The 20527-nt window shown below is 50.7% G+C and overlaps 1 protein-coding gene across 1 annotated transcript in view; it reads left to right on the forward strand.

Moving 5' to 3' along the window:
- Window positions 1–1890: 1890 nt before the first annotated feature.
- The window catches only part of BCR (BCR activator of RhoGEF and GTPase), a 98252-nt gene continuing 79615 nt past the window's right edge, over window positions 1891–20527 (forward strand). Inside the window, exon 1 of the mRNA XM_070762469.1 lies at window positions 1891–3235. Coding sequence (XP_070618570.1) covers window positions 1960–3235 — 1276 coding nt within the window. The 5' untranslated portion in view covers window positions 1891–1959. The remainder of the gene's footprint in view (window positions 3236–20527) is intronic.

Raw genomic sequence — 20527 nt, forward strand, 5'->3', positions numbered from 1 at the left:
TATCCCATGCATGATTTTATACACTTCGATCAAGTCACCCCTTAAACGCCGTCTTTCAAGGCTGAAGAGACCAAGGCGTTGCAACCTGGTTTCATAAGGGAGGCGCTCCATTTCCTTGATCCTTCTTGTTGCCCTTTTTTGCACCTTTAAAGATTATGTTTATTTATTTATCTATTATTGGATTTATAGGCTACCCTTCTCCAGAAGACTTGGGGGCGTGGAGACTAAAACATATGTAGAACTTGCTAGAATTGGGTATGTCCAATTTAATGAGCATAAGGCGATAGGACAGCAGTGTTCCCGTATCTCAGGGGCTGCCACAAAGAAGAGGGAGCCAAGTTATTCTCTAAAGCAGGACAAGAGGCCGAGAGTGGAAACTCCTCTAGGAGAGAAGCAACCTGCAACTAAAGAGAAATTTCTTAACAGGACCATCATTGGAACCATTCGCCTCCAGAAGTTGTGAATGCTCCAACAGTGCATTGGAGTGAGTGAGTTGAGTGAAGTTTTTAAGAGGAGGCTAGAGAACCCTTGGTCTGACATGAGAGGATCTCCCGTTTGAGCAGGTGTCAGAGTGAAGCCAGCAGAGGGCTGGACTAGAAGGCCTCCAAGGTCCCTTCTGCCCCGTTCTGGTATAGACCCATCACCAAAGACTTGGCCATTTTCACAAAGGGAGGTTCTGGGGCAGATGATGTCAAGCCCTGGAAAGCAGTTTGGGCCCAGATTCTGAGGAGGAATCTCATGGCAAGACGGGCCTTTCTGGAGCTCCTCCGGTTGAGCTGCCCAGATGTTGTCAAGGGACCCTCCTTCGCCCTCCAGGGCCAACATTGACCAGTCTTCCTGTTTTGTTTCCCACATTCAGTCTCTCCTCAAATGGAAGATGGGGCTCCCAATTTCTGCAGGAGTTAGGGGGCGGGAACGGAGGGGCTTCCTTTGGTCCCTTCCAGCAGCCCTTCCTCGTTTCCTCCCTGGCCACCCAGGGAAAGGACAAGGGAGCTCTCCTACCACTTGGGGACTTCAACGCCCAGAATTCCGGAGCCGCTTCTGCCAGCTGAAGGATTCTGGGAGTTGAAGTCCACGTGTCACCGGAGAGCCCCCATTGTCTTCTCCTGCCCCGAGTCACGGGGGAGGGGGATCGTGGTTCTGCCAACGGCGGAGGGGCCTCAGGGCTTTCCCGACGCTTCCCTTCTCCGGGTGGGGTTCCAGAAGGAAGGGAGGCCCTTCGGTGGGGGGACGGCCCTCGTTCGGGACCCCCAGCCGATCCCCGAAGCGGGCATCCCTCCCGACGGCCCCCGACCGGGCAGCGCTTCCTCTCGGGGCCTTGGGAGGCAAAGGGAGCTAGGCAGCCCGCCCACCCACCCACCAAGGGGCGTCCTTGCAGGGAGCCGAGCGGGCCTCGGAATCTCTGCCGCGCCGACAGCAGGAAAGGGGAGCCCGGCGCTCTGCACGTGCGCAGAGGACGCGCCCCTTCCACCCTCTCCCTCTCTGCAGCCGCCGCCCCTTTAAGGCCCCGCCCTCCCTCCGCCCGGGCCCCGCCCCGCCCCCGGCCACTCCCCAGAGGGAACCGACCCGGGCCGCCGCGTCACCTGAGGCCGGTTCCGCGCCTCCTGCCCCGGCTGAGCGCGGCTGGATCGTGGGCGGCGCGCAGGCAGGAAGACGCGCGGGGAGGAGGAGCCGCAGACCCCCCCTCTCTCCAGCCGCCCCGCGACCCCCTCGCCTTGCCCGCCGCCGCCGCCTCTTTGTTCTTCTCGCCCGCTCGGAGCTCGGCCGCCCGCCTGTCGGAGGGGCGCGGGCCCGGGCATGGGCGACGGGGCGGCCCCGCGAGCTGGAGGCGGGTCTGGACCGCCGCCCCGGAGCAGCCCGCCCGCCGCCGCCGCCCTGCGGAGATGAGCCGGTGCGCGCCGCCCTGAGTCCGGCTGGTCGGCCCGCGGGGGCGTCGGTGCCGGTGGGCGGCCGCCGGCCATGGTGGACCCGGTGGGCTTCGCCGAGGCGTGGCGTGCCCAGTTCAACGAGGCGGAGCCGCCGGCGATGGCGCTGCGCTCGGTGGGCGACATCGAGGCGGAGCTGGAGCGCTGCAAAGCGTCCATCCGCCGCCTGGAGCTGGAGGTGAACAAGGAGCGCTTCCGCATGATCTACCTGCAGACGCTGCTGGCCAAGGAGCGCAAGAGCTACGACCGGCAGCGCTGGGGCTTCCAGGCCGGGGCCCGCGAGCCCGAAGAAGACCCCGAAGGCGGCGACCCCGAGCGACCCGCCCGCGCCCGCCCGCCCGCCCTGCGAAAGCTCCCCTCCGCCCACAGCGACGGCAGCGCCGAGGCCGCCCCTGAGGAGAAGCCCCGGGAGGAGGGCGCCGCAGGGGGGTCCCCGGGGAGGGCGCGCCCGGCCCACCCCGGCAGTCGCCGCCGCCTCCCCCCCTCAGCAGCCGCCTCAGGGGAGCGGGACGGGGCGGCCTCGGAGGCGGGCGGGCGGCAGGCCGGCGGCGGCGGTGGGACGGGGCTGCTGCGCCCGGGCCTGGAGTGCGGGAGGAAGGCGCCCCCCTCGCCGCCGTCGTCCTCGAGGCCGGCGGAGGGTCGGGAGGCGGCGGCCGAGAAACCCTTCTACGTCAACCTGGAGTACCACCGGGAGCGCGGCCTGGTGCGCGTCAACGACCGCGACGTCTCGGAGCGCCTGAGCGCGCTGGGCAGCCAGGCCATGCAGCTGGAGGCGCGCAAGAAGCTGCCGGGCCCGCCGCGGGGCCGCTCGGCCGACGCCGCCTCAGACGACGGGGCCGACTACGAGGACGCCGAGCTCAACGCCCGCTTCCTCCGCGACAACCTGCTGCTGGACGGCGCCGGGCGGCCCGCCTGGACTGCCTCGCCCGCCGCCTTCCAGCCCTACCAGAGCGTCTTCGTGGGCGGCCCGGCGGGGGCGACCGAACCCCCGCTCACCTGGCCGCGCCGCTCCTACTCCCCGCGGGCCTTCGACGGCGGCGGCGGCTACACGCCCGACTGCAGCTCCAACGAGAACCTGACGTCCAGCGAGGAGGACTTCTCGTCGGGCCGCTCGAGCCACGTGTCGCGCCGCTCGCCCTCCCAGCAGTCGCTGGACAGCAGCGGCAGCCCGCCCACCCCGCAGGCCCCCAAGCGCCACCGTCAGCAGCCGCAGCCTGCCGACAAGGCCCAGCAGCCCTGGCCCGCAGACGGAGAAGAACCCCCCGCCGGCAGGGCCCCCGCCACCGACAGCTGTTTCCATGGCGACCAAGGTGAGCCCCGGGCATCCGCGGCACTGGGGTGGGGGTGGGGTGTTCTGCAGGTGGGGGGAGAGGGAGGGAGGGGAGTCCCGTCGCTTTCAATCAAACCCCTGACCAGAATACCTTCGGGACCGTCTTCTGCCCCACGAATCCCAGCGGCCCATTGGGTCCCACAAACCAGTGTTTCCCAACCTTGGCAACTTTAATATATTGCTGGCTTGGGAATTCTGGGAGTTGAAGTCCAGATATATTCAAGTTGCCAAGGTTGGGAAACACCCGACTAAACAATGTGGTCTGGTGGGACCCAGGAGAAGAGCCTTCTCTGTGGCAGCCCCAGCTCTCTGGAATCAACTCCCCCCCCCCCCCCCCGGAGATCAGGGGCCTTTCGTAAGTTATTGAAAATTCATCTTTGTAGCCAGGCATGGGGAAATTGACATATTCCCCAACTATCTTGGTTTGTGTATGGTTTGAATTGATTATTTTACTATAAGTGTTTTCCAATTATTTTTTAAATATTGGATTTGTAGACTATTTATGATTGTTGTGAGCCATCCTGAGTCTTTGGAGAAGGGCGGCATACAAATCTAATACATTATTACTATTATTATTATTATTATTATTATTATTATTATTATTATTATTATTATTTTTCCCCTGAAAGGCCCACACATAGGTGGGCTGCTAAGGTGGGAGGGATGCCCCCCGGGGCTCTGAGTGCGAGTGGAGTCCAGCCCAGTTCTGCCACTGCACCTGGGCAGGTAGCAAAATTGCCTGCGGACCCACAGCTGGGCCAGCTGGGCTCCGCTCGCACTCAGAGCCTGGGGGGGGCATGAGCACACCTCACCCTTCCATCTTAGCAGCCCACCTCTAGGTATACACGCACATACACCCCACACCTATGCAGGTGGGCAATCCTGTGGTCTTCCCAAAGTCTGGGGGAGGGGGTTGTTCTCCCCTCCCCCTTTAGAGGCTCCTAGCCCTGGTGGGAGGGAGGGGCAGCAGTTTTGCCTGGACCATGGGGGCTCCTTCAGCTCCCCCTCCTTCCCTGAGGCTGCTTCGGGCCTGGCAGGTGCCCCCCCAGCCCCAGCTCCAGGGTCTCTCTCCAAGCCCTCCCCCCAAAAACAGCAGCTGAAGCAAGCTAGGGGTCTCATGGGGGCAGAGGCCAAAGAGGGCAAGGCCAGGCTTTCCCACAAAGGGCTGGGGGGGTCCAGGAGAGGCCACCTTGGCTTGGGGGGCTGCCATGGTTAGGAAAGAAAAGGCAATCCCCCCCCCTTTGCAGCGGAGGGCCTCCAAAAATCTGGGAGGATTTTTCCTTCATTTTCCTTGATCCTTTCTCCCTCCCCCCCAAATCCCTGCGCCCTGGAGTTGAGGGGGGGGGGGGCTCCTCTCTAGCAACAGGGCCTGCAGCTCAGCAGTTGGGCCACCTGACTGGAGAGTGAACCCCTCCCATCTAGGGGGGGGTCTGCGTCTCTCACCCACCCCACAGACAAAACCGGCCCTCCACTTGCCCACCCCCTGTAGCAGAGGCCCTGGTGGGCTTCCCTTGGGACGTTGGCCCTGCAGAGGAGGCTGAGCGGTCCCCAGAGGTCCTCCCTCCCCCTAAGGAAGAAAATGGGGAGGGGGGCAGTGTCTCCTCTCTGGACCGAGCCCAGCTGCAGACCTCCCCCCCCTTGGGGTCAGTGGTTGAAGGCCAAGCCCGGAGGAGGGAGGCTGCAGAGGGTCCCCGAGGGGCAGGGAGGGTCCTGGGGGAGGGTTTCCAGGGGCGGGTCTCGCTTCTGAGCATCCCTTCTGTCTTGGCCGGCTGCTGGGAGGCCCCGCATGGCAGATGGTGGTCCCAGCCCTCCGGCCCTGCAGAATGGGGGATGGGTGGGGAGGTTGAGGGGGGGGGGCAGAGGCAGAACTCCAAGAAAGGATTAATAAGGGGGGGCCTGTATTGTGGCCGTCTGGGGAATTATGGACTGCAATGGCATAACCTGTCACTGTTTTTCTGCTGGGAGGGGGGCGCCTGGCAGGGGTCTTCTGGGTAGCAGCCGTTAGGGATCCTGGCTTGCAGGCCTTGGCTGGAGGGGGGGGCGGCTTGAGGTGAGGGAGGCCATCGGAAGGCGAATACCTGCGTCTCTCGGCTCTTCAGAACCAGGTTGGACCCTGAAAGTGGAGCTGCTGGATGGAAGGCATGGTGTGTATTGGGGGGGGGGGGGCTGGAAAACAACAATAAGTGCACCCTCCATTTCTGCTGCAGAGGGTCCTCGCCTGCCTTTTGGAGTTGATAGTTAAGGGGACCCTCCTTTGGAGACCCCAGCGAGCCCACTGAGGTTGGCATTTTCTGTCTTGGATGAGGTCCCTGGTAGCCCCAGGATGCTTTGATGGATGGATGGATTGAATTTCTATCCCACCCCTCTCCAAAGACTTGGGCCTGGCTTATAACATATAATAAAAAACAGCAATATACAATGACAAGTCCAATTAACGAGATAAAAATCTAACCTAAAATCCCTAATACTGTATTTTAAAAATCAATCATAGACACTCAGACCTAAGCCACACATGATATTCATTGGCCAGATTAATAATAATAATAATAATCATCATCATCATCATTATCATTATCATCGAATCATAATCATAATCATAATTTATTAGATTTGTATGCCGCCCCTCTTTGAGGACTCGGAGCGGTTCACAACAAACAATACATCTACAAATCCAATATTAAAAAACAATTTAAAAAACCCCTTATAAAAACAATCCAGACAAATCATACATAAATCATAACAGCTAGGGGTATGTCAATTTCCCCATGCCTGGCGACATAGGTGGGTTTTCAGGAGTTTGCGAAAGGCAAGGAGGGTGGGGGCAGTCCTAATCTCCGGGGGGAGTTGATTCCAGAGGGCCGGGGCCGCCACAGAGAAGGCCTAAGATCTCATGGCACCCAAGCCTGGCGACATAAGTGAGTCTTCGGACTCTTGTGGAAGTCAAGGAGGGTGGGAGGTGATTTGAATCTCTGGGGGGATCGGGCCCCCTGCAGAGAAGGCTCTTCCCCTTGGCCCTGCCATGCAACATTGTCTAGTTGACGGGACCTGGAGAAGGCCGACTCTGTGGGACCTGACTCATGCGGCAGAAGGTGGTCCCACAAGTAATTTTGCATGTGTGAAACCCGAACAGCTGTGAGGGTGGCTCATTTTCTCCCTCCAGCCCAGCAAATCACACACCCCCCCACCTCTGGGTAGCTGCTCCATGAGGTGGGTTTGCATTGTTAGTTTGGTTTGGATCGGCACCAGCTCCTTTGTGGGCTACCCTGAGAAGTTTCCTCCACCCCCCAGGAGGATCTGCCTCTTTTCTGGCTAGGGAATCTGTGGGTGACCATGGCGGAGGGGGCTGGTCCAGTCTAGGAGATGGCCCTCCTCCCAGGGGCCGGGGACCCCATCTGTGGGGAGGGTAGAGAGGGAGGGAGGAGCTCGGGACATGCCAGGATCCGGCTGCCCTGGCAAGGCAGAGCCCACCTGGAGTAACTCGATCGTTGTCACCTGCAGAGTCTTGGGCATCATCCTTGCTCTGTCCAAGGAGGGGAGCTCATGAAGTGGAGCTTTCCAGATGTTCTGCCAAGAGAGGCCAGGTGCCGCCTCTGCAGATTCATCATGGGGGCGTCAGGATGGGGATGTGCAGGTGAGCCATCTCAGGGAGTCACTTGGGCCAGGGGTCTCCAACCTTGGCCGCTTTAAGACTTGTGGACTTCAACTCCCAGAGTTCCTCAGCCAGCTTTACCTGTGGACTTTAACTCCCAGCTTTGCTGGCTGAGGAACTCTGGGAGTTGAAGTCCACAAGTCTTAAAGCGGCCAAGCTTGGAGACCCCTGACCTAGAGCCTGATGGATCTCAAGTGACAGGAGCCCCATCCCCCTCCATTTGAGGGGGGGGCGGGTGGCACCATGGCTTTGTCTCTGTTCTGTGGAGCTGCAGTCACTTTCCCCCTCCCTGGGCCAGTTCCTCGTCCATGACTAGAAAGCTCTGCCAACTTGGACATCGTCCAAAACAGATGGCAGATCAAAAAGTGTTCCAGCTGAACGGATAGACTAGGAACCATTTTAGACAAACACCGCCGTGCTTGCTTGCTTGGTTCCTTCGGCTTAACAGATTGATGGGGTTGGAAGGGGCCTTGCAGGTCATCTAGTCCAACCCCCTGCCCAAGCGGGAGACCCTACACCTGCCTCTACCTGGGATCAAACTCACAACCTCCTGATTGCGAGGTGAGAGCTCCACCTCTAGGCTACAGCAGCTGGGCCTTAGTGGTGCATCTGCCCCGCAGTAGCCTGGCTGCGACTTGGATATTTAGGCTACCATCGCTGTGCAGGTGACCAATGCAGTTTGGGGTATAATCTGAACTCGTGGTTGTGCTATTGAAGCCAGACCTTTAGCTTTCCCTGCTACTTACAGGACCGTCCCTCCTGCCAACGGCCTCCTTGATCCCTGAGAAGAATTATTGGGGGGGGGGGGGAAGCGAGTAGAATGCTTGGCTGCATAGTGAGAGGTATCACAAGCAGGAAGAGGGAGATTGTGATCCTGCTGTATAGAGTGCTGGTGAGACCCCGTTTGGAATAATACTGTGTTCAGTTCTGGAGGCCTCACCTACACAAAGATATGGATCAAATTGAACAGAGCCAAAGATGGGCTACAAAAATGGTGGAAGGTCTTAAGCATAAAACGTATCAGGAAAGACTTCATGAACTCAATCTGTATAGTCTGGAGGACAGAATGGGGACATGATCAGAACATTTAAATATGTCAAAGGGTTAAATAAGGTTCAGGGGGGAAGTGTTTTTAATAGGAAAGTGAATGCAAGAACAAGGGGACACAATGTGAAGTTAGTTGGGGGAAGATCAAAGGCAACATAAGAAAATATTATTTTACTGAAAGAGTAGTAGATCCTTGGAACAAACTTCCAGCAGATGTAGTTGGTAAATCCACAGTAACTGAATGTAAACATCCCTGGGATAAACATAGATCCACCCTAAGATAAAATACAGGAAATAGTATAAGGGCAGATTAGATGGACCATGAGGTCTTTTTCTGTCGTCAATCTTCTATGTTTCTATGGAGAGGGGACCTCTCTTTCCCCCCTTGTGCTTCCCAAAGACGGAGGTCTCCCTGCCCCACCCAGTACCAGGTGTGTGGCCTTCCTTTCAGGCAGAGGTTTAACTTTGCCTGCTCTGCAAACAGGAAGCAAACAGGTTGCAACTGGGCCATTTGCTGGGGAGGAGCAGAACAACAGCCTGTTGTGAATATATTAGAAAAGGAATTTACCTGGAATCCTGTTGTTGACATCGTAAGGACTTCCTAGGCCACGGAGGAAGCAGGTGTGGCTGTGGGGGTGGTTTTAAGACGTGACTTCTATGTGCCCTGACCTCACTTTGCATTCTGCTGAGACCCCAATTTTGGAAAGTGGTTAGCAGGTTGTAGGAAAAGGGACTTTGGCCCCAGAAGTCAGCCCTGGGTGCAGGTTTATAGTTATCAGTGCCCAGCAATAGCAATAGCATTTAGACTTATATCCCGCTTCCTGGTGCTTTCCACCCCCCTCTAAGCGGTTTACAGAGAGTCAGCCTCTTGTCCCCAACAATCTGGGTCCTCATTTTACCGACCTTGGAAAAATGGAAGGCTGAGCCAACCTTGAGTCAACCGCACGAATCCCAGCGGCCGATAAGGTCCCACAGAGTTGGCCTTCTCCGGGTCCCGTCGACTAAACAATGTCACCTGGCGGGCCCCAGGGGAAGAGCCTTCTCTGTGTGGCCCCGGCCCTCTGGAATCAACTCCCCCCAGAGATTAGAACTACCTCCACCCTCCTTGCCTTTCGTAAACTACTTAAGACCCACCTATACCGCCAGGCACGGGGGATTTGAGACATCTTCCACCAGGCTCAATATTATTTAGGTTTGATATGTATGTGCTGTTTGGTTTTAATTATGATAGGGTTTTTAGTTATGTTTAATATTAGATTTGTGCCATTGTAATATTGTTTTTATCGTTGTTGTGAGCCGCCCCGAGTCTTCGGAGAGGGGCGGCATACAAATCTAATAAATTGAATTGAATTGAATTGAAGAATTATTTTGGATGCCAATTTAGATCTGTGTTTTTCAACCTTTGCGACTTCCAGGTGTGTGTGGACTTCAACTTTCCTGGTTGGGGAATTCTGGGAGTTTATTTATTTATTTATTAGATTTCTATGCTGCCCTTCTCGAGGCAGCATACAACATTAAATCCAACAATATGTAAGAAGTCTAAATAACTATAAAAGATTGTGGAAATTTACTAAAAATATTTTAAAACCCCATGTACAATCACACACATCCATCCAATCACTCACGGCCCCCATGCCTGCTGGCAGAGGTGGGTCTTCAGAGCATTGCGAAAGACCAGAAGGGAGAGGGGCGGTATGTATCTCCGGGGGGAATTCATTCCAGAGGGCTGGGGCCGCCACAGAGAAGGCCCTTCCCCTAGGCCTCGCCAGTCAACATTGTCTGGCTGACGGGACCTGGAGAAGGCCGACTCTGTGGGACCCGGCCGATCGCTGGGGTGCTTAAGGCAGAAGACGGTCCTGAAGATAATCAATCATTACCTGTGAGCAGGTAATGCTCAGTTTATGATTAAAATGGAGCCCAAAGTTTCTGTTCCTAAGCAAGACATTTGTTAAGTGGGTCTTGCTCCTTTCTATGACTTCCCTTGCCACAGTTGCTGAGTGATTTTATTTTATTTTATTTTATTGGATTTGTATGCCGCCCCTCTCCGTAGACTCGGGGCGGCTAAAAACAGTAGTAAAACAGCATATGACAATCCAATATTAAAACAGTTAAAAACCCTTATTGTAAAACCAAACATACATACAGACATACCATGCATAAAATTGTAAAGGCCTAGGGGGAAAGAGTATCTCAGTTCCCCCATGCCTGGCGGCAGAGTGAATCACTGCAGCTGTTCAGTTAGTAACATGGTTATTGAGTGGATCTGGCTTTCCTTTGCTTCTCAGAAGGTCACAAAAGAGGATTACTTGATCCCAGGACACTAAAAGCGTCGTAAATGTGAGTCAGTCCCCAAGCGTCCAAATGTTACTTGTGACCCTGGTGATGTTGCAATAGAAACAGAGAAGATTGACGGCAGAAAAAGAACTCCTGGTCCATCTAGTCTGCCCTTATACAATTTCCTGTATTTTATCTTAGGATGGATCTATGTTTATCCCAGGCATGTTTAAATTCAGTGACTCTGGATTTACCAACCATGTCTGCTGGAAGTTTGTTCCAAGCATCTACTACTCTTTCAGTCAAATAATATTTTCTCAGGTTGCTTCTGAGACCTCCTGGTCCATCTAGTCTGCCCTTATACTATTTCCTGTATTTTATCTTAGGATGGCTATATGTTTATCCCAGGCATGTTTAAATTCAGTGACTATGGATTGACCAACCACGTGTACTGGAACCAAGCATCTACTACTCTTTCAGTCAAATAATATTTTCTCACGTTGCTTCTGATCTTTCCCCCAACTAACCTCAGATTGTGTCCCCTTGTTCTTGCATTCACTTTCCTATTAAAAACACTTCCCTCCTGAACCTTATTTAACCCTTTGACATATTTAAATGTTTCTATCATGTCACCCCTTTCCCTTCTGTCCTCCAGACTATACAGATGGAGTTCATTAAGTCTTTCCTGATACGTTTTATGCTTAAGACCTTCCACCATTTTTGTAGCCTGTCTTACAATGATTGCAAGGGGGGGGGGGGAAAGGGTCATGGGTCACTTTTTCCCTGTGCCGCTGTAACTTCAAACAGTCACTAAACAGGTGGTTGTAAACTGAGGACTACGTGTCATCCTTTGTGGGAATGTCAGTAATCAGATTGAAAAACAGGGAACCGCCCACTTTCTGGCTGTTTCTGAGTCAGCCTCTGCCTCTTTCGCAACACCTGGAAGCAGGTGGAAGTTTTTCGGCTAGATCAAAGGGCTGGGAGGCGCTTGCTGGGTGTGTGTTTTGCAGGGCTGGGAAATATCACCCGCCTCTTTTGATGCCTCCCTACTGCTCATGGTGGAGGGGGGACTCCCAAGACTTTGGCAGGCCCTGAGCCTCATTTTCTATCTCGGTGGATTCACCAGCTTCGCTCAAGGGATTGGGAACTGATCCCGAGTCAACCTGGAGTGACGAGACTTGTTTTCTTGATACCTTTTCCCCATTACTATTCTTATTTCATTTGTTTACATTTTGCCTTTATTATTTTTATAACTAACTCGAGGCACCAAACCGATCTCCCTCCTCCAGTTTTCCCCACAATGGCATCCTTGCGAGGTGGGGTTGGCTGAGAGAGACTAATCTTGTTTTATATCCATTTGTATTTGTATTGATATCTTATTGTAAGCCGCCCCAAGTCATTGGGATCAGGCGGCATAGAAGTTGAATTAGATAGACAGACAGACAGACAGACAGACAGACAGACAGACAGATAGATAAATAGATAGATGAGAGAGAGAGAGAGAGAGAGAGAGAAGATAGATAGATAGATAGATAGATAGATAGATAGATAATAGATAGAGAGATAGATAGATAGATCGAGATAGAAGATAGATAGAGAGATAGAGAGAGAGATAGATAGAGAGATAGATAGATAGATAGGCAGGCAGGCAGGCAGGCAGGCAGGCAGGCAGGCAGGCAGGCAGGCAGGCAGACAGACAGACAGACAGACAGACAGACAGACAGACAGACAGACAGACAGACAGACAGACATTTAGCCCCAACACACCCAAGCCTGCTTTCATGCCTAAGGCAGGACTAGAACTCAGAGCCTCCTGATCGATGACCCAGTACCTTAACCCTGAACCCAGATGGCGAACCTATGGAATGCTTGTCAGGGGTGGTGCACAGAGCCCTCTCTCTGGGCATGCATGCCGTCGCCAGCTGCTCTTCTGGTTTCTGATGTGCCTTGGCCAGCTCGTTTCCATGGAGCACCGGAAACCCAAAGAGAAGCTGGCCGGGTGCAAATGTGGGTTTCTGGTGGTCCGGTGGATGCGGGCTCTGGTTTGGGTCTTTGGTGCTTAAAAGGTTCTCCATCCCTGCCCTGGACGGATGTTTTTCTATGCTACTTTCAACAAAGTGCAGGCATTCGGGTAAAAGGGACCAAGAAGAAAGAATAAAATAAAAATGAAAGACTAAGATATTTAATTATGTTGGGGAGTTTTCCAAAATCACATTAATGTTGACTATGAATAATTGAATGTACAGTGGTACCTCTGCCTAAGAACGCCTCTACTTAAGAACTTTTCTAGATAAGAACCAAGTGTTCAAGATTTTTTTACCTCTTATTAAGAACCATTTTCTACTCGAGAACCCGAGCTGGGAAAACTCTCCCAGGAAATTTGAGAGCGGCAAGAAGGCCTGGTCAGTTTCTTGTCATCCCCTCTTTAATCCCGGCCATCTCAGGCTTTTCTGGGCTGCCAGAGGAGCCTTTCAGTGGCGCTTAAGGAGGCTTTGGCAGCCCAGAGTGAATGGAGCGTTTTCCTTTCTCTGGCTACTTGGAGAGGGAATAAATCTCTGCCAGCACCCAGAGAAAAGAAACACTCCCTTCGCTCTGGGCAGCAACTGTCCTCCTCCTCTTCATCCTCCTCCTCCTCTCACCCAAATTCCAAGCTTTTATTTCTTTCCTAATGGATTTGCATCATGCATTATTTGCTTTTACATTGATTCCTATGGGAAAAAATGGCTTCTACTTACAAACTTTTCTACTTAAGAACCTGGTCATGGAAAAATTAAGTTCTTAAGTAGAGGTACTTAAGTAGAGGTACTGCCTTACTTAAAATGGCCATTCCAGCTCCAGACGTGAATTCTAGTCCTGCCTTAGACCCGCAGCCAATTGGGGCCAATCCCTCTCTCTCAGCCAGGGAGGGAGGCAAACTGGTTCTGAAGACTTGCCAAACAGTGCTGGAGTCAACACTGACTTGGAGGCAGGAGGGAGGGAGTCATTTGAAATATGTTTTAAAAAATACCGCATTTTTGGAGTATAAGACGCACCAGAATATAAGACGCACCTTAGTTTTTGGGGAGGAAAATAGGGAAAAGAATCTGCTTACCAGGTATTCATCTGGCTAGCGTCCTTAGTCTGGTCAGCTTCAGCACATTATTTTATCCCCTGGTTAGGGCTTTAAAAAACCTTATTTGGAGAGAGTAACAATGAAAGAGCTTGCAAGAGCTGGGAAAATCATTAGCACCTGGTTAGGGCTGGAAAGAAACATTTGGAGCAAGTTAGAGCAATGAAACAAAAACCCTGCAAAGACTTAGGGCTTGGAAAACATTCTTTTCAGAGAGTAACAATGAAATAATCTTTTTGATTTGAGTTTGTGGCATCTATTTCCATTAGCACTATTTCTTTGGTTCCTATTCTAATTTTTATACTCAATATTCTTCCTTCCTTATCCGCAATCTGACTTTAGATTAATTGAATTACAGAACAAACATTTGGTAACCACTGATGTCATAGGCCGTATAATGAAATAAAAAAAGAAAGAACTGTGCGGTTAACAGTTCAACTGGGAGGGGGATGTACTGGCAGTCTTGCAGTTTATACAGTGGAACCCCGACATAAGAGCTGCTCTACTTAAGAGCAACTCGAGATAAGAGCTGGGAGGGGAGAGATATTTTTGTTCTACTTACAAGCCCAAATTCGAGATACAAGCGCCAAGGAGCTGTCTCCTGAAGCCAAACGCTAACTTCCGCGTTCGGCTTCAGGAGACAGCTGCGAAGCGGCGCGTGTGTTTTAAAAGGTTGCAGCCGGCCTGGGGGGCTCAGGGGGGTGCTTGCAGCTTTCTTTCTTGCTCTTTTTCTTTCTCTCTTTTACCTTCCCTTCCTCTATTTCTTCTTTTCTTTCTCCTTCCCACCTTCTTCCCTCCCTCCCTCCCTTCACTCATTCCTCTCTTACTCTCCCCTTTCATAAGTTTCCTTGCTTCCTTCCTCTGTTCCTGTCCCTTCCCTCTTTCCTTCCTTCCTTCCCACCCTCCGTCCATTCATTCACCCATTCCTCTCTTGATCGCTTAAAGCCGGTCCCTGGTGCAAAAAGGGTTGGGGACCTCTGTCCTACAGGATTGGGTGGCAGAGAAGTTGAACATATGTAAATTTAAAAGTTTAAGAAAGTTTACAAGTTAAGTGAAAGAAACTTCATTATTCATTTATATGTACATGTACATTTCTTCATTAAAAACATGTCTTTCTGCATAATTTAGACTAACTTTGTGAGTTTTTTGAGGGCTGGAACCAATTAAAATTATTTACATTAATTCCTATGGGGAAAAGTCGTTCGAGATAAGAGCTGCTCGACTTAAGAGCCCAGGTCCGGAACGAATTAAACTCGTATCTCGAGGTACCACTGTAGTTTAGAATGTAAGTACAATATTCCTACAAATAATAACTATATTGCCTTATATATCTGCTTTTTAATGTTTGTATAATAAAAACTTTTTAAATAAAAAAAATAAAACAATGAAAGAATCTGCAAGGTAAGAATTGGGAAGATTGTTAGCATCTAATTAGGGCTGGGAGAGAAAAAAAAACCAGCTACATTCAGAGTATAAGTATACACCGAAAAATACAGTAGTTCTTTTTTCTTTTGGGAGAAAATGTTAAAAATAATGCAGATTGTTGGAAAAGCCATTGGTAGCTTTAAGGTTGAATATGTAGCATCAGTCTGCTAATTAGGAAGTGAGTTAGGAGGGAAGGCACCGTGAAAAGTAAAAGAGGGGTGTAGAGGAAGTAGAGGGGGAGGAAGAGAAGGAGAGAGAGGGAAAGGGGGAGTGAAGGAGGCAGGAGGAGAGGGGAGAGTGAAAGATGGGAGAACAGGAGGGGCAGACTGGTGTTGGTTAAGACAAGGGCAGAATAAGAGGTGGATCTCGGAACAACAGATTAAAAATGTGCAATTAATGTATGTTGCCAGGACTGGGGGGGGGATAACTCCCCCCCTCTCTTCTGACTATAGCACTTAAGAATGGTATGACTGTGTAGTATTGATTGCTTTTAATATTAAGGGGTTTTAATTCTACTTTTATTAATTGGATTTGTATCATTGTTTACTGTACTTATTGCTGTTGTGAGCCGCCCCGAGTCTTTGGAGAGGGGCGGCATACAAATCTAATAAATAATAAAATAATAATAATAATAATAATAATAATAATAATAATAATAATAATAATATCGCACATGTGCAAGTGCCCACACCCATAATTCAAGGCCTGCAGAGGGTAAAAACAGCTCCCCCCCCCTCCCGGAGGTCCTCTGGAGGCTGGAAACAGTCTGTTTCCCAACTTCTGGTGGGCTTGTGTTTCTTTTTCTTTTTTTGAATAATTTTTATTGATTTTTTTTTAAATGTAAGACAGACAGAACTAACAACATTTCACATATATAGGAGCTACCCTTGCTCCTCTTATTATAGAAGTCTTCCTAATACAAAAATGAAAAACTAATTCTATTTTAGATCAATACAGAAAAGTAAACTTATCGATGAAATATCTGTTTGTATACAATACTAATATACAAAGAAAAATAAACCTAAAATTTCAAACATTTTCTATTGATTATATAATTATGATTAAATAGTTAAACTCGGTTAATAGAAATAGTGTTATTCGTTTAATTTCACTATGAGTTGTATTCAAAAATATACATTTTACTGTTTCATACTTTATTTTGTTATCTTCAATAATCTTTTTTTTCCAAATTCCACCATTTATACACTTTTACCCAAATTTTAAAAAATTCAGATTCCGCTTGATTATTTAACCTTCTCGTCATCATATCCAATTCTGCACATTCTATAATTTTCCTAAAAATCTCTTCATCTTTTGGAATTTCCTTTTCTTTCCATTTTTGTGCAAATGCAATTCTAGCTGCTGCTAAAATATGAATTATTATTATTATTTTCACCCTCCAAAGGCTTCCTTGGAGCCGGGAGAGGGTAAAAACGCCCTCCCCCATCTTCCTGGAGGCCTTCTGGAAGCCAAAATGAGCCTCTGTGTGAGCCCAAAATCAGCTGGATGGCACACAAACGCACGATGGAGCTGAGCTTGGGCAACGGCTCATGTGCCAGCAGATATGGCTCGGAGTTCCACCTGTGGCACCCGTGCCATATCTTCGCCATCACCGATTAACAGTATGTTGTCTGTAATATTGGAAGGTGCATGCACACCGATTTGCATCTGAGAAAGTGAAGAAAAATAACCTGAAAATGCAAAAGGAAAAAGAAAGACTGAAATCCAGACAAATCACCCATCGGAGGCCTTGTCGTTCTATCGGTGGTGCCTTCATGGCCAGGTCCAAAGCCCCCCCCCCCTGCTCCATCCCGTCACTCCGCGGGGCTTCCAGTCCTTCTTGAGGATAGAGCTAGCCTTGGGAGAGAGCCAGAAGTGAAGGTGGAGCATGAATGGCACCATTGATATCCTGGCCACCTTTTTCAGTCTAGTGCCCACACTGAACCAGAGCCAGAGGTGGGCTGGGCTCAGGTTCCTCCATTTTTCTGACTTTGTTTCTCAAGAGACCAAACCAGTTTTCACTTCCTGGTGAAATGCAGACTGCCCCTCCCTCTCCCCCCCCAGCCATTCCCAGCCAAACCGGCCTCTCTCATTGTGCATTCCTCTCTCGCGCATGGGTGTGTTTGCAAACCAGTGGCAACGGAGCTGAGCTGCTTGCAAAGCTACCTTTGGGCCTTCCTTTGCCCTTCAGGTGACTCTGTTTAGCCCACCGTCCTTCGGTGAAGGCAGTCTTTCTACCTTGGCTCCCAGCGCTGTGGCTTAGGCGGGCATGGCAAACCTTTCGGCTGGAGAGGAGGGTCCTGCCTGGGGCCAGTGGCGTAAACCAGATCCGCCCCCAGATGCAGGATTTAGAAACTTAGAAGATTGATGGCAGAAAAAGACCTCCTGGTCCATCTAGTCTGCCCTTATACTATTTCTTGTACTATTTTATCTTTGGATGGATATATGTTTATCCTAGGCATGTTTCAATTCAGTTCCTGTGGATTTACCAACCACATCTGCTGGAAGTTTGTTCCAAGCATCTATTCCTCTTTCAGTCAAATAGTATTTTCTCAGGTTGCTTCCGATCGTTCCATCTTTGGGAAACACAAGGGGGGAAGGAGAGGTTCCCTCTCCATAGAAACGTAGAAAATTGACAGCAGAAAAAGACCTCATGGTCCATCTAATCTGCCCTTATACTATTTCCTGTATTTTATCTTAGGATGGATCTATGTTTATCCCAGGCATGTTTAAATTCAGTTACTGTGGATTTACCAACCACGTCTGCTGGAAGTTTGTTCCAAGGATCTACTACTCTTTCAGTAAAATAATATTTTCTCATGTTGCTTTTGATCTTTCCCCCAACTAACCTCAGATTGTGCCTCCTTGTTCTTGCATTTACTTTCCTATTAAAAACACTTCCCTCCTGGACCTTATTTAACCCTTTAATTTATTTAAATGTTTCGATCGTATCCCCCCTTTCCCTTCTGTCCTCCAGAGTCCAGACTATACAGATGGAGTTCATGAACACTTTCTTGATAAGTTTTATGCTTAAAACTTTCCACCATTTTTGTAGCCCGTCTTTGGACCCGTTCAATTTGATCCATTTCTTTTTGTAGGTGAGGTCTCCAGAACTGAAGACAGTATTATTCCAAATGTGGTCTCACCAGCGCTCTATACAGCGGGATCCCAATCTCCCTCTTCCTGCTTGTTATACCTCTAGTTATGCAGCCAAGTCTTCTACTCGCTTTCCCTACCGCCTGACTGCACAATACCAAGTACCTTGCAAGCAATCTCAGTTAGGACTTCCTCCTGATGCTGACGACCTCGGGGAAGGGGTAAGAGCGCTAGCAAGGTGTGATCTTCCCAACTGTGCCCACCCCCCTTAAATCCTGACTGGGCCGTGTCTTTCCCAAAGAATCACAGCTGCATTCCTGTTAGGCACCAAGAGAGTTTTCTTCTTATTCCTCTGGTTTTTTATTTTTTTCTCAGAAGCTCTGTGAATGTGGAGGCTTTAAAACCCGGCATTTCTTTCCTGGCATGGCTAAATATAGTCAGCATTGTTTTATTGTGGTGTGGGCGTGCCACTGCTACGGATCTCCAATTAAGAGCTTCAAATATAGGCTATAAAGTGCAGTGGGACCTGCAGATGGATCCTTTCCAAAATCAGAACCCCCCCCCCGCCCCCCAGCGATGCCAGAAACCTGCCAAGCTCTGCTCCCCTCCTCATGTAGGATGCTGGCTGGATTATCTTTGTGTCCAAAGGTTTATCGATTCTCCTTCGGAAAGCCCAGTGAGGGTTGGTGATGGCATTCTGGGGGAGGGCAGAGAGGGGGGTGGCTCTGGCCCAGCCTCCCCCTTAGAAATCCCATTTCTACCCCCCCCCTTTACTCCAGGGGTCCTGGAGCGAGAGATAAGCCTCCGTCCCTTTCTGCAGTGCAGTGCAGAGAGATAACAGCCACGGCCGCCCACCCAAGGCTGGGCCTCTTCTGGGAGAAAAAGGGCCGCACCAGCCCCTCACCGCCACCTTGCACAGTCCTGGTGGACCTACACAGCTGCACCCCCTGGGCTGCCTTCTCTTCGCCTGGCGACTTCCTCTAGCCACCCAAAGGAGAAGCTTCAAATGAGGGCCCGGGAGGGGGGGGGGCAGAAGCAAGTCCAAGTAAATAATATCGACAGCATTCTTCTGGTCACTTTGTCAAAGAATGCGAGAAGATGAGTCTGGCAGGATCTGTTTTTGACAAAGCCCTCTTGGCTTTTGGTTATTGCTTTGTTTGCTTCCATGCATCATCCATGTCTGTCTGTCTGTCTGTCTGTCTGTCTGTCTCTCTCTATCTATCTATCTATCTATCTATCTATCTATCTATCTATCCATCCATCCATCCATCCATCCATCCATGTATCCATCTATCATCTATCTATCTGTCTGTCTGTCTGTCTGTCTATCTATCTATCTATCTATCTATCTATCTATCTATCTAATTTATTTATTTGTTTATTTATTCATTCATTCATTCAATTTTTTTATGCCACCATTCTCCTTAGACTCAGGACGGCTTACAACATGTTAGCAATAGCACTTTTTAACGGAGCCAGCCTATTGCCCCCCACAATCCGGGTCCTCACTTGACCCACCTCGGAAGGATGGAAGGCTGAGTCAACCTTGAGCCGGTGATGAGATTTGAACCACTGACCTGCAGATCTAGCAGTCAGCTTTAGTGGCCTGTAGTACTGCACTCTACCTGCTGCGCCACCTTAGCTGATTCTCGGGGGGGGGGGGGGGTTTATTTGTTGCTTGATCATCTTTTCCCGAAAAGCATCGGGCCATGTTCTTACTTGTTTCTGCACTCAGTCCAGAGTCCCCGCACGATTTAGCAAAGGAGCTGAGAATTCCTAAAATCCCAGACGGCCCTGCCGCTCCGGGGAGAATTCCCAGGTTTCTCCTTCGTCCCACCAAGCACCACAGATCTGGGCAAGATCAAGGGAGCAAAAACAAGGCCAGCTTCAGGAAGGAGTTTTTAAGGCTAATCCAGAATAAATACTGGATCCGGAGGCTGCAAGAGGAACTGCCAGAGACTGGAAAGATTTCTCCCCACCTGGATTCTGCTGCTGCTTATGGGCCTGTCACTTCCCAACACTTGGAGGTTCCCATCCATGCACCCCTCCCTTCTCAGCCCCCCCCCCCCATAATCTCTCACACCTTCCACCCAGAAGGTTGCAAAGCATCCTGGGAAGGATCCAGCCCTGAAACGAGGCGGATTATTATTATTATTATTATTATTATTATTATTATTATTATTATTTATTAGATTTGTATGCCACCCCTTAATCAGAATACCCCCGGGTTAGAGGTTGCAGCCCCCCCTGACACCCCCCCAGCCTCTGCAGGGCCCCCTCTTCCCTTGGTCCCTGTGCAGGAGTGAGCCTGGGGGCTAATGAGCTGCCTTCAGAGGACACTGGGGGGGAGGAGGCGGGCCTTGGGGGTCCTGGGGGAGTGGGGCCTTTGGGGTGGTGGGGTCACGCTTGGCAGTTTGGGTTCCATGTTGCATGGGGTGGGAAGGGCAGTCCTCATATAAACCGATGAAGGGATGAATCGGATCAGCGGGTCTCATTAGGGCTCGGGTTTGTTGTGGTTGGCTCTGGGCCAGCTCCTGCAACGGGGAATTTGGATGTTGATTTAGGAGAATCCTCAGGTTCCCAGAGACTTGTCTTACTGCCATCAGCTTCTGACAGTGAAGTTCCACTGCCCAAGGTCAGACGCTGGGGGAGAAGAATCAGATAAAGAGATG

Source organism: Erythrolamprus reginae, chromosome 10, assembly GCF_031021105.1.
Source record: "Erythrolamprus reginae isolate rEryReg1 chromosome 10, rEryReg1.hap1, whole genome shotgun sequence".
In the NCBI taxonomy this organism is placed as follows: Eukaryota; Metazoa; Chordata; class Lepidosauria; order Squamata; family Dipsadidae; genus Erythrolamprus; species Erythrolamprus reginae.